The sequence below is a fragment of the Phyllopteryx taeniolatus genome, chromosome 11, assembly GCF_024500385.1.
Source record: "Phyllopteryx taeniolatus isolate TA_2022b chromosome 11, UOR_Ptae_1.2, whole genome shotgun sequence".
NCBI lineage: Eukaryota > Metazoa > Chordata > Actinopteri > Syngnathiformes > Syngnathidae > Phyllopteryx > Phyllopteryx taeniolatus.
Genome location: NC_084512.1, coordinates 3,302,989 through 3,316,168, shown reverse-complemented (window position 1 = coordinate 3,316,168; position 13,180 = coordinate 3,302,989). Strand labels below are relative to the sequence as shown.

General features: G+C 42.3%; 1 protein-coding gene across 1 annotated transcript in view; it reads right to left on the bottom strand.

Moving 5' to 3' along the window:
* Positions 1–13,180, bottom strand: part of ttc27 (tetratricopeptide repeat domain 27) — a 149,632-nt gene that overhangs the window by 1,895 nt on the left and 134,557 nt on the right. The window contains 3 exon segments of the mRNA XM_061788963.1: positions 3,533–3,633; positions 5,334–5,445; positions 5,563–5,760. Coding sequence (XP_061644947.1) covers positions 3,533–3,633; positions 5,334–5,445; positions 5,563–5,760 — 411 coding nt within the window.

The window sequence follows — 13,180 nt, the reverse complement described above, 5'->3', positions numbered from 1 at the left end:
TGAGAGAGTTAAGACTGTATTTTAAAAATGTGATTAACTACAATCCCCAATTCCAGTGAAGTCAGATGGTGTATAAAACATAAATAACAATAGAATACAATGATTTGCAAATCCTTTTCGACCTTCTGTATGATCACATAAATGCACTACGAAGACCAGATATTGCATGTTCAAACTGATGACCGTTATTGTTTTTTTGCAAATAGTCTTATTCTGAATTTGATTCCTGCAACTTTATTCCCAAAAAACTGGGACAGGGGCAACAAAAGAATGGGAAAATTGAGGAATGGTCAAAAAACAGCTGTTAGGAACTTTCCACAGGTGAACAGGTTAATTGGAAACTAGTGCTGGATCCGTATAATTTTCAGGTGCATAGCTTGTCTGCAAACGGGTACTTTTCACCTCCCTGTCTTCAAGGTAGTGAAGTATGTCGGTACTCGGAGAAGTGTTTTATGACCGACAAACTTGCTGTAACATCCCTAACATTACTGTAAAGTTCAGGCAATGACAGATATCTGTGAAGAGACCATTAATGCTGAAATGTACATACAGGTTTTAGAGCAACATATGCTGCCATCCAAGCAACCTCTTTTTGAAGGACGTTGCAGTTTATTTTAGCAAGACAATGCTAAGCCACATTCTGCACGTTACAACAGCGTGGCTTTGTAGTAATATAGTGTGAGTACTAGATTGGCCTACCAGTAGTCCAGACCTGTCTCCCATTGAAAATTTGTCACACATGATGAAGCACAAAATATGACAACTGAGACCCCAGACTGTTGAGCAACTGAAGTTGTATATCAAGCAAGAATGGGAAAGAATTCCACCTACAAAGCTTCAATAATTAGTGCCCTCAGTTTCCAAATGCCTACTGAGTGTTGTTAAAAGGTAATGACACTGGTAAACATGCCCCACCCCCAGCTTTTTGGGAACATGTTGCAGGCATCAAATTCAAAATGAGTGAATATTTGCAAAAAACAAAAACAATTTTAAATAGTTTCAGTTTGAACATTTAATTCAATTTGAACAAATATGTCTTCGTAGTGTATTCAATTGAATACATGAAAAGGATTGGAAAATTATTGTATTCTGTTATTTACATTTTACAGAATGTCACAACTTCATTGGAATTGGGTTTTTACGTACAATGCATATCTTTTTTTCAGTGCAAGCAAACTTACACAACTGCCAACCAATAAAAATTAACTTCCAAAACAATTTGTTCAAATTTGTCTCAATTTCCATATTTTCAAAATTTTGTTAAAAAATAAAAAAATAAAAGAAAAAAGGGAAAAAAACAAGTCTATTCTTACATTTTCGCTACATCAACTCTTTAGTTGTACGCTCTGTGACCTTATTTAAAATTTCAAGGCACATTTAAAAACTTAACTTTATTGAAGCCAACGAAGGATTGACTAATTTTTACAACACATTGCAAGGCCTGTGAAATATAAAAAAAATATTGAACATATAACAGAGGCAGTGACACTAAAACAATAACTGCACATAGTGCCTGTTTTCGTATTTACTCTATATTGTCCAAATGCTTTTAATTTCAGAGCTCACTAACTATAATTTAACAGATTGCACCTTCCCTGAAGACCTGTGGCGCACTCATGGGAGGATGCACGTAGTGCTGGGCGATATATCGAGGAGGTCGATTTGATCAATATTTTATTAATGCACAATATGGAAAAAAAATACCGATTTTTGTTTTTGATACTTTTTGCTACTCCGCGAGAGTTCCGTCCATCATTTGGAAACAACCTTAGTCTGCAAAACGTGTATAAAAGATGTTACAACGAAGACGCGTATATCCTTGCGAAATCACCTGAAGATGAAGCAGGTTATCGAGTGTGATGCATGTATCATGTTAAAGAGATCCGCGACGCTGTGCCGCTCGTGTAATGTGAACAAAACAACGCCGTGGAGTGATCGTGGTGGTAGTTGAAGCACTAGTGTTTTGTGTTCGCTCCGTCAATGGGGCGGGATAATAACAAGATAGTAGTTTGCCATTCACGGAAGAGATAGAACGTGTTCATGGGGTTTGTTTACATTAGCATTAGCAGCTACGAGCTAGCTCAGTTGCGTGCACGATCACCGATCGCCCAAGTAGTTTGGCAGTGGGTCGGCCATCGCTGTCTGAGCTGACTGTTCCGGATAGTTGGGTTTGCACCATGTGGCATTCTCAAGAATCAGTCTTGTATTTCTATTTTAATTTGCTTTATTTACAGATCACCACATTGTAATGGTTCCACATGACGTGACGTTTCTTCTTCATCTTGATTTACGGGAGACTGGGCATGTTTAAGTGCATTGCTGCCACATAAAGGTTACGTCATGAACACCTACAACAAACCCATACCCTCAATACATTCAAATAAATATTGAAACCTATAATATATTAACGATTACAACTGTAGAGTAATTATGTTGCGAAATTAAACATATTGCTGTATTATTATTATATTACGTAGTATACTGCAATAACTCTCCCGCGATAATCTTCCTGACATAATTTTAAAAAATTCATAAAAATTGCTCTGGAAGTGAATTTCTATATGTTCTGCAGTTATAATCATAAATCCAACTTTACCAATAATTGGCAAAATAATTTCTTCTGGTGTTTCAGTTTTCGGCCTTGGTTTTCTCATGTTTCAGTCGAGAATTTTCATGTCGGTGCATCACTAATTTGGAGATTACATTTGAAAATACCTGCAGGGAAAATGAACATTTCTTTGTGATGTGATCTCAATTGTTAAATAAACAGTTTTATAATGTAAAAAAATCATGTGGAACGGTGGACAACTGATTCGCACATCTGCCTCACAGTTCTGAGGACCCGGGTTCAAATCCGGCCTCGCCTGTGTGGAGTTTTCATGTTCTCCCCGTGCCTGCGTGGGTTTTCTCCGGGTACTGCGGTTTCCTCCCACATCCCAAAAACATGCAAGGTAGGTTAATTGAAGACCCTAAATTGCCCGTAGGTGTGAATGGGTGTTTGCTTCTATGTGTTCTACGATTGGCTGGCGACCAGTTCAGGGTGTACCCCGCATCTTGCCTGCAGTCAGCTGGGATAGGCTCCAGCATGCCCACGACCCTAGTGAGGATACGCGGTACGTAAAATTAATGAATGAATAATGTAAATCAATTTGGTCTGTTCCAGTTTGTACATTTATAAAAGTTAATACAATAAATCGAGTCATATTGAATATCGTCATGGGGTGGGGGGGAATTGCGATATCAAATTTAGGTCATATCGCCCAGCACTACGTGCATGTCACACATTGAAAACTGCACTATGGGAAACATGCAGACCCATGAAATGAAGCTCAATGCATGGCCCATTATTGTGCCAGGAAACCTTGGGTCTTTCCATTGGTATACAACTCAAACATGTTCCTTCTATTTTGACGGAAAAAGGTCAAGAGACCTTTTATAAAAACACCCTGAAACTGTTTTAAAAGTAAGAAATTGCGTAATACGTTTGATCCATGCACGCCTCACTGTCTTGAAGAACATTGGTGAATAGTACCTTTGCTTTGGTGGCCAAGCCCCTCAAGCTGAGGCGTGTTGAGGAGAGCATTTGAAGAGCTTCTGCAGGATTAGTTTTCTTCTTGCTGCAACTGATGGTTACTGTGGAAAAAAATACCTATTAAGCCAATGGATGCTTTTGTTTGTGATCGGGACACTTTGTGTAAACCTCAGTTTTGTTCTTGTTTTGCTATTTGAAATGCATCATTATTTAGTAGCGCACACATTTATAAAAGCCGAGGCCACTGCAAACAGCTTAGAGTTCTGCCGAAACTTCCATTAAATTAGAGAGAGGATAAAGGTGGGAGTACATCATCATAATTGTACCTCCATCAGCCAGGAAGTACAGTCGTCTTCTATTTCTGAGCAGACGGACAAACACAAATACAATGGTATCATTACATTTGAACTGCCCTGAAACTGGACCAGTTGGAGTTTGACCAAAACTTTGCTATAAAAAATATGTCCCAGACTTCAATTTTGTGAGCTTGAACCGCCATCAGGCACGGTGGCCGACTGGTTAGCACATCTGCCTCAAGGTTCTGTCCTCCCTGCGCCTGTGTGGGTTTTCTCCAGGTACTCCGTTTTCCTCCCACATCCCACAAACAAGACTCTAAAAGTGTTGCTTCTGTTAAGGAATGTCTAGCGCCAGTACCGTTTTTCGTTTAGTAGGGTTCCTTTTGAAGTCCTGATTATTTCCCATTCTTGTTAACGTGACGCGAAAATGTTAACTGCCATTGCCTGTACAATTAAAGGTTTTATGATGGTGACAGATTATTCCAAATCAAATTTTTTTTTTTTTTTTTTTTTAAGTCAACCAGCGTCCTTGTCAAATGTTGAGGTACCACTGAGCGAGCGCTTCATAATTCTTTTCCTTTTTGTTAACAGTTTGCCCTTGCCACAAGACTAGTGCTTAACTTTTATCGTGACATATGGCCATTATGGTATTGCTAAAACAACTAACCTAATGGTGGCCCAAGATGTTTGTACTGGCCTGTATCCATGTTGTTACTTATATTTTGCATTAACCATATCCAACTTATTGCATTTTGTAAGACTGAGAGCTACTTTGATTAACGTGACGGACTACCAGACACACACTTCTGAAATAAACAAATTGCTCAAATTACCTTTAATTGTACGCTATCATTAATAATTAATGGTATTCATCTACAAGAAAACATGTTAATGATTTCTCTCAATTATCAACAATGATTTAACAGGGTAGGAAACAAACATGCAACACTTTATATCTATAAATCTCTGAGTGTTTAAATTTTCAGATGACCACTTCTACGACATTCCTAGGAAATCACATGTAGCATCAATGATGAGCTATTTTTAGAACAGGCCTGCGGGCTACTCGTGGTCCTTGGGGGCCAATGGGCACCATGTTGGTGACCCCTGAACTAATGTATGTATCGGTATTTGACAACATTATAAATTCAATCGATTACACAAAGGAAGAGATAACTGAATATATATTAGGATCCTGTGTTGCGTAACAATGCCCCCACCCCTCCCAAAAAGTTACAACTGATGCATTTGCCTTTTTTTTTTTTTTTTTTTTTGCAAGGATATAAGTATGTTGTATTGTATAATGTTTCTGAAAAAATATCTCAGTTAAGTCAATGAAATCCCAACTATGCCATGAAATCAGTTTATAAATGCCTAGTGTTCTCACAAATTCTGCCACTCAAGTTACTATTGGCGCCCGGCGTAAAAATACATTGTCACATGGCACAAGAAGGCACGCTCAGTTATTAAAAGTACTGCAAGTACAGTGAGAATGGCATACTCACTTTCCCCCATATTGATGGCTCTTTTGATCACTTCCTTAAAAAGGTCTGGCTCGTTTTCCCAGCCACTTGATTGAAGCTCACAGCGATAAGCCTTGGACAAGAACTGCAGTGCCTAAAACCCCAAATGGTCATTATTCTTTTAAAAGAATGAAGGGGGGAGACTTTTCTTTTTTTAGCATAAAGTATACTATTAGGGAGTGTGGAGAAATGAAAAGAAACATGCACAGACCTTCTCATTCTCCTCTTCGTTGGAGCCATGGCCACCCCCATAAAGCACAGCATACTGCCGCCATATTTCAGGGTCATTGCTGTGGCGAGAACTGATCCGGCCCATTAGTTCCCTTAGTTTGGACTGCAAAGATGCTGTCTCCTCACCCTGGCTGTCTGTCAACTTTTCAACAACAGCCCTAACTAGAATCTTAACAATCTGCAACAGACAAAAACACCTGGTACATAAATATTGATTTGAAACGTACAACTCATACAACTATAACAGCAATTTGGTACTGGTTTATGCGACTATGTATTTTTATGAAACCCTTAAAATAGTGCTAAATCTCAACACAATGTCATGATGGTTTTCTTTCAAATCCATTGCAATGATGAATAATACAAAAACAGTCACAGTAGTCAGCAGTGGACACGCGCACAATGGCAACATTGGGCTTTTTTTCTGAGAAATGTGTTTGCAATGCTGCAACTTAAATTTGTATAAAAATATTAATTCAAATAGAAATTCTTAATCTATGCAGTAAAACAGGGACGTATGCAACACCCAGAGGTTTATGAAAATTTGGTAGCAGGATTGTTGATTTAATTTCAATTTACATAATTTTACATAATGCCAATGTGAAAACAATAAATCTCAAAATGCCGGGCTCAAACTATCAATGCATTGTTGTTTCACATATTGTGCTATTGCAAAGAAATTGACCTGCTGTCACGAAGTTATGCAAATAGTGGAAACTGGTGTGTTAGTTTCCATATCTTCCCCTAGGAGTGTTGTTTTGAGATACATTTCATTTGAATTGACTTCCAGTATTCCCAAAGGCAAAACTGGGTTACATTTATACGCTGTAACCATTTTTTTATTTCAAGGTAATCAAAAGTGCTTTTCCAATGCTGCTTCCATACAATGACCATCCCTTGTCCTGTCTATTGACCAGCGGGATCTCCCATTGTCACCTTTCACATGCACTGTAGTCAGCTACTACCAGAAAGAAGTAAGTGGCTGAATATGTAGACATTAAGCATGATACCGTCCAACAGCTAACTGGCCATTCTATCGCCTGAACCCAGAAGCCCTAATCCATGTTCAGACAAAAATAATAATAATAATTTTAATTATCACCTACTTATTTATCTCTTTCTCAGCAAACTCTCGGACACCAGGCTTCGGTTGTGACTCGTGAACATGCGTGCAGCGAGCTCAGCTACCGAACATTCTTCAGCGTCCCCTGACGTCCAGCTAGGGTCTCAGCGTTGTGACCTTTCTGCATTCCACCGTGGTGGACAGCGTCGCTGACACCAGCCCCCGCCACCCGGCCTTCCTGCTCACCCACCTTAACGTTATTGTCATCTGATTAGTGGAAAGCGTCTTGAGAAGCGCTACATAAGTTTAATGTATTATTATTATTATTAATATGAAATAAAAAGCTTTAATAATCGCTTTAGAGACACAGGGAATGATGTGTACGTAAAAATATTTATTATTAATTCACATATATTTTAAATATGTGTGCTTGTTTTCATGTGCTTGACTAACTCAACATTAGCCGTTAGCTTGAAGAAACAGCGATAGTGAAAGCTATCCCCACGAGGACGTCAGGACTTGCGGTTAAAATCACACGAGTACGTTTCACTGCGTATTACGAATCACTTATCGTACTAGTACATCGCTCCTTAGCGGATCACAAACGATGCGTACAACGAACGAATCACTCTTTAGTTCTTCAGTACATTCAGTTCACTTAAGTTCCTCCCCTGAAAAATCACTCTTCAGTTCTTCAGTACACCAGTTCACTGAACGAATCACTCAGTTCGCTTAAGTCCCTGCACGGCGCTGCCTGACGCTGGCTGCTCTTTGGTCATTTGCCGAAGTGAGTGACAATGCTGACGAATCGCAGTACATTGAAAGAAGTCCCACCTCAGCCTGCACACTGCCTGCTCATTGGTCATTCGCCGAAGATTCAGAAGTGACAGAACGCTTCAGCAGTTCCGTTTCCGCACCCAGCCGACTCACTCGCCTCACAGCGGCGGGCAGCGGCCAAGCAAAAAGAACGAATCATTTCATAAACTGATTCAGTCCAGTTCGTTCACTAAAAAGATTCGTTCTTCTGAACAAAACGTTCGTGAATGAAACAACACGATAGTCAATCAGAGGCAGAGTGGGTATATCGTTCCACGCAATGGACATGGAAGTTTTTTCTGGACTTGATACATTTTCATTGTTGTGGTAACACCAGCCGCACTGCTCACGACGCAGCAAGTCGCTGGCAGAACAGCGTTTGCAACACAACCACAACTGGGACACTTAAGGGAAAGTTAACTGTTTATTACATCCGCTAGGCCACAGGTGTCAAACTCATGGCCCACCGCATCATTTCATGTGGCCTGCGAAAGCAAATCATGTTCGTCGACTTCATCTCTTGCTAAAATGCCAAAACTGCACATTGAGATATTGCAAGCATTTCTTTTTTCTTTTCTTTTTTACCAATCCCCCTTTAAAATAAATTGTAAAAGTATTACTTAAAATTTATACAATTTTTACTGACTTCTGATTTCAAAACTAGTTATCTGTTAATTTGTTGTGACTATGCAATAATATTTGGGGATCATACATTTGTATGGGTTCATAGTAAGGATGTTCAATACCATTCCCACAGCATGATACTGCCACCCCCATGCTTCACTGTTGGGACTGTATTAGACAGGTGATGAGCAGTGAGTGCTTGGCTTTTTCCACACATGCCACTTAGAATTAAGGCCAACAATTTCTATCTTGGTCTCGTCAGACCAGAGAATCTTATTTCTCACCATCTTGGAGTCCTTCAGGTGTTTTTTAGCAAACGGCATGCGTGCGTTCATGTGTCTTGCACTGAGAAGAGGCTTCTGTCGGGCCACTCTGCCATAAAGCCCTGACTGGTGGAGGGCTGCAGTGATGGTTGACTTTCTAGAATTTTCTCCCATCTCCCGACTGCACCTCTGGAGCTCAGCCACAGTGATCTTTGGGTTCTTCTTTACCTCTCTCACTAAGGCTCTTCTCCCACAATTGGTCAGTTTGGCCGGACGACCAGCTCGAGGAAGGGTTCTGGTCATCCCAAACGTCTCCCATTTCAGGATTAAGGAGGCCACTGTGCTCTTAGGAAACTTAAGTGCAGCAGAATTTTTTTGTAACCTTGGCCAGATCTGTGCCTTGCCACAATTCTGTCTCTGAGCTCTTCAGGCAGTTCCTTTGATCTCATGATTCTCATTTGCTCTGACATGCAAGAACCTTTTTAGACAGGGGTGTGGCTTTTCTAATCAAGTACAATCAATATAATAAAACACAGCTGGACTCCAATGAAGGTGTAGAACCATTTTAAGTAGGCTTTATACGATCAGGATTTTTGGGGCCGATCACCGAGTTTAAAAAAACGATAACAGATCTGATCACAAGATGGAGGAATGTCTATTTAAATGACCTGTTCATTTCCTGTATATACTTGTGTACTTAATTGCTCAAAAACGTATATTTACAATAAATGATGTATCTTTGTTCTTCTATTTATGCCAGTGAGGCATTTTTGTTTGTTGGTGTGTCGTGAGATTTTTCAATTGTAAAATATGTTCTCCATAAAGGTTGGAAATCACTGATCGTGTATTCTAATCAGTCAGGTCAAACCAACATAACGTGACAGAAATAATGGGTGCTAACTTACTGTAATTAAATTACTTTATTGTAATGAAATTACTTCACCCACACCGAAACTTTAGAGCATAATTTGACAGAACGGCGGCATGTTTACGTCCAACCGTTCGCGCTACCGCTAACTTGCATAACATTTTATTGCCTGCTTGTGAGCCGTATCGTATTAAAAGTATGTGAACATACCTCCAACAAGCCTTAAACGAACGTCCTCTCCTGTCCTCAGCACCGGTGACAACAACACACGTTTTCCCCCATTTTGTCCTTATAATACCGTTGACTCGCTCCACTCTTGTTGTCGTCGCCACGGTAACGAGTGTATCCGGTTGCATTTGTGTTGACACGATAAAGCTCATAGATCGTAAAAAACGGGATGCGGAATACAAGATTTTATTGCAGTAGTCTGACAGTGCAATCGTGAAAGAGCAAATTTGTCTTGTAGTCTTATCCGGGCATTACGTGTGGCCTGTCTCCGACGTGTTGTGTGTCCCACACCGCTTTAAAAAAAAAAAAAAAAAAAGAAGTTATATATATTTTTTAAATAACTTTATTGGCCGTCAGATATTTACAGGACTACGTCAAAAGACGCGCGACAAGGAAAAAAATAAACTAGTTTTTGGATCCAAATAAACTGTGTACGCGGCGACGCGGAGTAAATGTGTTTTGCGGAGCCGATCAATGACGTCATCGATCGGATCGGCGAATTATGACAAAAATGCTAAATATCGGCCGATACCGATCAGCCCGATAAAATCGGTGTAAAGTCTAATTTTAAGGACGATCAGAAGAAATGGACAGCACCCAAGTTAAATATATGGGTGTCACAGCAAAGGGTCTGAATACTTATGGCAACACAAGGGGAGACCTGCTAACCATCAAGGAGGCTACTCCGGACTTTCTGTCACCAACTTTCGAATATCCGCTCAGTTTTTTCCCCGAGTTACTCACCGGAGCGGCGTCCGCGGTTTTCGGCACATGAAGACGGAAGCGGCACCACAGAGGGAAGCGAGTCGGCATTCAGGTGAAACTCCGCAAGAGAGGACACAGATTGGCGTTCCCGTCGATCCACCTCGCGAATGTACGCTCCCTACCCAACAAAATGGACGAGCTTCATCTTCTGTTAAAGACCAGTAAAGACTTCGGACGTTCCGCGGCCATGTGCTTCACGGAGACCTGGCTTTGCGACGCTGTACCCTATGGCACCGCAATGCTTCCCGGCGTCCACATTCATCGAGCGGACCACAACATGGAATCATCGGGGAAAACAAAGGGCGGCGGGATATGCCTCTATATCAACGAAAAATGGTGTACGGACGCCACGGTGCTCAGCACACACTGCAGCCCGCATTTGGAGTCGCTATTCTTAAACTGTAAACCATTCTACTCGCCACGTGTGTTCGCATCATTCATACTGGCTGGAGTCTATATAACGCCTCAAGCTAACACGAACGCCGCATTGCTAACGCTCGCCGAACAAGTCAACGAAATTGAAAAAATACACCCAGACTCACCCCTCATTATTCTCGGGGACTTTAACAAAGCTAAACTCCACCACGAACTCCCTAAATACAAGCAGCACATCGACTGTCCTACCAGGGAAAATAATACTTTAGAGCACTGCTACACTACGGTAAAAAACGCATACCGTGCTATACCTCGTGCCGCCCTGGGCTCGTCTGATCACTGCTTAATTCACTTAATACCGACGTACAGGAAATAACTTAAATGTGCGAAGCCTACAGTGAAAACAGTCAAAAAGTGGACCAATGAAGCCAAGATGGAACTTAAAAGCTGTTTAGACTGCACAGACTGGAATGTCTTTGAAAATTCAGCTGGGAGCCTGGATGAATATACGGACACTGTCACATCCTATATCAGTTTCTGTGAAGAGGTTTGTGTACCAACAAAATCATTTCGCACATTCAACAACAATAAGCCGTGGTTCACTGCTAAACTTAAGCAGCTTCGCCAAGCTAAGGAGGACGCATATCAGAGCGGGGACAGGGCCCTGTATAATCGAGCTAGAAACCAGTTGAGTAAAGAAATTAACATTGCAAATAGGAACTATGCAGCAAAGTTGGAAAAACAGTTTAGCGCAAACGACTCTAAATCAGTCTGGCATGCATTCCAATCGCTGACTAATTACAAGCGACGATCCCCCCCAAGCTGAGAACAATAGCACACTAGCCAACGACTTGAATACCTTCTACTGCATATTTGAAAAGGACAGTTTCACACCACACACCCACCCGGCCGCACCCGCGACCACAATCACACCTCTGACTTCTGCGTTAACCATCCATGAACAGGATGTGAGATGCATCTTCAAACAACAGAAGATTAACAAAGCGGCAGGCCCTGACCATGTGTCCCCATCCTGCCTCAAAGTCTGCGCGGACCAGCTCACTCCAGTCTTCACTCAGATCTTCAATAGATCTCTGGAAATGTGCGAAGTTCCATCCTGTTTCAAACGCTCCACCATCATTCCAGTCCCCAAGAAACCTGCAATCTCGGGTCTGAATGACTACAGGCCTGTCGCTTTGACATCTGTGGTCATGAAGTCCTTTGAACGTCTCGTGCTTGACCACCTCAAGAGTGTCACAGGTCCCCTGCTGGACCCCCTGCAGTTTGCCTACCAAGCGAACAGGTCTGCGGATGATGCAGTCAACATGGGACTGCACTTCATCCTAGAACACCTCGACAGTGCAGGGACCTACGGGAGGATTCTGTTCGTGGACTTCAGCTCAGCGTTCAACACCATCATCCCTGAACTCCTTTCATCCAAGCTTCTCCAGCTCAGCGTCTCACCTGCCATCTGCCAGTGGATTTACAGCTTTCTGACGGGCAGGACACAGCAGGTCAGGCTGGGGGAGGCCACCTCATCCACACGCAGCATCAGCACTGGGGCGCCCCAAGGTTGTGTCCTCTCTCCGCTGCTCTTCTCTCTCTACACGAACGACTGCACCTCAGCGAACCCGACTGTCAAACTCCTGAAGTTTGCAGATGACACCACTGTCATCGGCCTCATCAAGGACGGTGACGAGTCTGCATATCGACAGGAAGCGGAGCGGCTGGAGCTGTGGTGCGGCCGACACAACCTGGAGCTGAACACGCTCAAGACTGAAGAGATGATCGTGGACTTCAGGAGGCATCCTTCGCCACAGCTGCCCCTCACGTTGTCCAGCTGCCTTGTGTCAACCGTCGAGACCTTCAAGTTCCTGGGAATTACAATCTCTCAGGACCTGAAGTGGGCGACCAACATCAACTCCGTCCTCAAAAAGGCCCAGCAGAGGATGTACTTCCTGCGGCTTCTGAGAAAGCACGGCCTGCCACCGGAGCTGCTGAGACAGTTCAACACAGCGGTCATCGAATCAGTTCTGTGTTCTTCCATCACAGTCTGGTTTGGTGCTGCTACAAAAAAGGACAAACTCCGACTGCAACGGACAATCAAAACTGCTGAAAGGATTGTCGGTACCCCCCTACCCACCATTGAGGACTTGCACGCTGCCAGAACTAAGACAAGGGCGTGCCAAATCCTCTCGGACCCTCCGCACCCCGGTCACCAGCTCTTCCAGCTCCTTCCCTCAGGTAGGCGCTACCGATCAATGCAAACTAGAACTAGTAGACATTCCAACAGCTTCTTCCCTCTAGCGATCAACTTCTTAAACACCTAACCTATAATTCCATTACAACAAGCTGGCAATTTTTTGACTTGAGTTCGTTGTCACATTTCTGTGGGGCCAATTATGTATTACTCGTGCACTCACTGTAGTTGTCTCGCCATGCTGCACTATTTGCATATACTGGCCACTCATGCCAGAGTAGCATCTGCTCCATTTGCACACTGATTGAGGAGTATCTGTAACATTTGCACAACCAACATTGTCCCAGATTATCGCACTACTCGTCAATTTAAACCGCATACAATCCTTGAAGTCTC